The sequence below is a fragment of the Coturnix japonica genome, chromosome 3 (assembly GCF_001577835.2).
Source record: "Coturnix japonica isolate 7356 chromosome 3, Coturnix japonica 2.1, whole genome shotgun sequence".
Taxonomy (NCBI): domain Eukaryota; kingdom Metazoa; phylum Chordata; class Aves; order Galliformes; family Phasianidae; genus Coturnix; species Coturnix japonica.
In genome coordinates, this window is record NC_029518.1 from 19,552,869 (window position 1) to 19,553,407 (window position 539).

The following is a 539-nucleotide window of genomic DNA, read 5'->3' on the forward strand; positions in this document are numbered from 1 at the left end:
CACGCACCGCCTCTCACCGGTCGCTTTGGCCGTTACCCACCGGGCGTTGTTTACGGCTGCGCAGCCAATGGGAGCTCGGCGCTGGATCGGGGCGGGCCAATGAGAGGGCGTGGCGGCGCGTTCAAACGGTGTCGGTGCGGTCCGCTCCCGGTGCGGTGCTGCCATGCCCGGCCGGACCGAGGACTACGAGGTGCTGCTCACCATCGGCGCCGGGTCCTACGGGCGGTGCCGCAAGGTGCGGCGTAAGGCCGACGGCAAGGTGAGCTATCATCGGTGCTCTGGGGGCTCTGCCAGCTCCTGTCGTGCCTTGAGCTGCTCGTTTTGTTGTCCCTTTTGTAGATCCTGGTATGGAAGGAGCTGGACTACGGCTCCATGACGGAGGCGGAGAAGCAGATGCTGGTTTCGGAGGTGAATCTGCTCCGCGAGCTGCGGCACCCCAACATCGTCCGCTACTACGACCGCATCATCGAGCGGAGCAGCACCACGCTGTACATCGTCATGGAGTACTGCGATGGGGGGGACCTGGCCAGCCTCATCGC

The 539-nt window shown here is 65.3% G+C and overlaps 1 protein-coding gene across 1 annotated transcript in view; it reads left to right on the forward strand.

Moving 5' to 3' along the window:
- Positions 1–70: 70 nt before the first annotated feature.
- The window catches only part of NEK2 (NIMA related kinase 2), a 6,770-nt gene continuing 6,301 nt past the window's right edge, over positions 71–539 (forward strand). Inside the window, exons 1-2 of the mRNA XM_015857356.2 lie at positions 71–259; positions 340–539. The exon at positions 340–539 is cut by the window's right edge and continues 14 nt beyond it. Of these exons, the coding sequence (XP_015712842.1) occupies positions 164–259; positions 340–539 (296 nt within the window). The 5' untranslated portion in view covers positions 71–163. The remainder of the gene's footprint in view (positions 260–339) is intronic.